The sequence below is a fragment of the Sinocyclocheilus rhinocerous genome, unplaced genomic scaffold (genome assembly GCF_001515625.1).
Source record: "Sinocyclocheilus rhinocerous isolate Xijiao unplaced genomic scaffold, SAMN03320098_v1.1 scaffold79, whole genome shotgun sequence".
In the NCBI taxonomy this organism is placed as follows: domain Eukaryota; kingdom Metazoa; phylum Chordata; class Actinopteri; order Cypriniformes; family Cyprinidae; genus Sinocyclocheilus; species Sinocyclocheilus rhinocerous.
The window spans coordinates 354,845-357,266 of NW_015638023.1; the positions used below are offsets into that span (position 1 = coordinate 354,845).

At 38.0% G+C, this 2,422-nt stretch overlaps 1 protein-coding gene across 1 annotated transcript in view; it reads left to right on the forward strand.

The window, feature by feature from the left end:
- Window positions 1-1,005: 1,005 nt before the first annotated feature.
- LOC107749404 (PRELI domain containing protein 3B-like) overlaps window positions 1,006-2,422 on the forward strand; it is a 6,289-nt gene continuing 4,872 nt past the window's right edge. The window contains exon 1 of the mRNA XM_016564549.1: window positions 1,006-1,150. Coding sequence (XP_016420035.1) covers window positions 1,119-1,150 — 32 coding nt within the window. The 5' untranslated portion in view covers window positions 1,006-1,118. The remainder of the gene's footprint in view (window positions 1,151-2,422) is intronic.

Genomic DNA, 2,422 nt, shown 5'->3' on the forward strand with positions numbered 1-2,422 from the left:
CTGAATGTTAACAGAAAGAAAGCAGCTCCACCTACTGGAGGAAATCAGTTACTGTGTCCAGAAAAGTCGAACGTGAAGCCTCGTGTGTAACTGACAGACACAAGATGAGCTGATCCTAAACATTCTCAGACAGTTCAGAATCAGTAATGAGTAAAACAACACTCAGCGAATAAGTTTAAATGACTTTAGCTTGTACACCATGTCTTCTCAGTGACTGAAGCAGAAGTAATGTAGTGCAAGTGAAAGTAAATAGAGTTGTTGTTTTTCTTCACCCTTAAATATGTAATTACTTCGACCCACATTTATCCATCATTATAATTTTATTATTATTATTTTATAATATTATATTGTTTTGAGACATCCATACAATATTTGTCTTGAATTACTAATATAATATAATTATATAATATATAATATGATAATTCTGTGATGGCTATAAAATTATGAAGTTGTCTCTTTGAATCAGGGATTTTGCTAAATGTCATTTTTCATCTTTACTCAGCGAATAAGTTTAAATGACTTTAGCTTGTACACCATGTCTTCTCAGTGACTGAAGCAGAAGTAATGTAGTGCAAGTGAAAGTAAATAGAGTTGTTGTTTTTCTTCACCCTTAAATATGTAATTACTTCGACCCACATTTATCCATCATTATAATTTTATTATTATTATTTTATAATATTATATTGTTTTGAGACATCCATACAATATTTGTCTTGAATTACTAATATAATATAATTATATAATATATAATATGATAATTCCGTGATGGCTATAAAATTATGAAGTTGTCTCTTTGAATCAGGGATTTTGCTAAATGTCATTTTTCATCTTTATGCTCACACCTGTACAGTATGTGCACTCGAAACACCTGACGCAACGCTCACTATCATGTACTCCTCACATAGTGAACTTGCTGTTCCATAAATGCACACATTCTCCAGCCGGGACATTTTCCATTCAGATTCCGCGGCTCTGATTGGTCGAGGCGCCTCCTGCGCTGCTGCGTGAGTCACGGTGGGCGGGGCCTGTGCGTCGGGCGTTCTCGAACAAACGGCGGAAGCGGCGGAGTGTCACCGGGCAGCGTTCGCGCATTAAACGTCTAAAACACAACGAGAACCATGAAGATCTGGACGTCGGAGCACGTTTTCAAGTGAGTGAAGGTCTTGTTTGTCGTATTATTGCTGTGGAGTGATCACGTGAGCGGGTTTTTGAGGGAAACGCGCGCCAATGCGTCCAACGGCTTCCTGTCAGCTTATTAAAAATGTTTTTTTAATCTTAACTGTATTTATCCGGTTCTCATGAGGTAATATCAGAGCACCAAACGCGTTAGTGATGTAAAAGTTGATTTAGTGACTACTTACATGCTAATGCAGTCAGTCAGAATGTGCAGTGAATGACTTTCATCGACAAAACTGAAGATTAATCACTAAAGATGAATAATTATAACTAAATACTGCAGCTAAAATGCTCAAGTTGTGTCCCAAATGACGCACTATGCACTCATAAACTATGTACTTATGCGCTATGTACTCAACCATGTGTAGTATGAATTATATAAGGTTATTTTTTCATTCATAATCGGAGTCTCATATCTCCTCCCCTTCGGTACGTAATTAAAGCTGCGACAGTTGAGTGCATGAAGTGTCCAACGTTCCACACTTCATTTTTTCGGCTATTTAAGTGCATCATCCGGGTATTTAGAGTGCACTTTAATTTTGGAATTTTCAGTGTGAACGCACTACTTTCTCTATTTATACTACAAAACGTCATAGAATAGTGCATAAGTACGCGATCTGAGACGCACCTTCAGTGTTTGCTGAATGAATGAGATAAACAGTTGTGAGCTACTAGCGGGTTAGTTACACAATCTAACCGGCACCTAAAAGACTAGTAAAGAATGACAGATAGTGAGTTCGGCTTCACAGATTTGGATCCTCTTTTCAGTTTGTGTGGAATAAAGGTTCGATTTCATCCGTTTCAATCCGAATTATTCTACAGAGGTGTCAGTAGTGGTTTTGGGTTACACTGGGTCAGTAGGACATGCAGCTCACTTTGCCCGAGTAGGTTGGTTAGTGTTAAATGATATCTGTGGTGGACACTGACTGATGACAGGCTGAAGAAATGGGTGAAATACAGAAGTTCAGGTGAATGCGTGACCTTTGACCCCACGTGTCATGGCAGCTGTTTATTGATTCTTTAGTGACTGTCGAACACGACTGAATGAATTCAAGGCGACACAGAGTAGGCTATTCGTTAAAGCAGACCTAAGGCCTTGAAATATGACGTACTGTATGCAAGAAAATCAATGAAAAAACCCCTGAGAAAATCTAAATATTTACAGATGACTGTTCTATATACCAAATATAAAGCTTAAAATAATGCTGTATGAACCATTTATGATAAATATGGGGGGGGGGGGGGT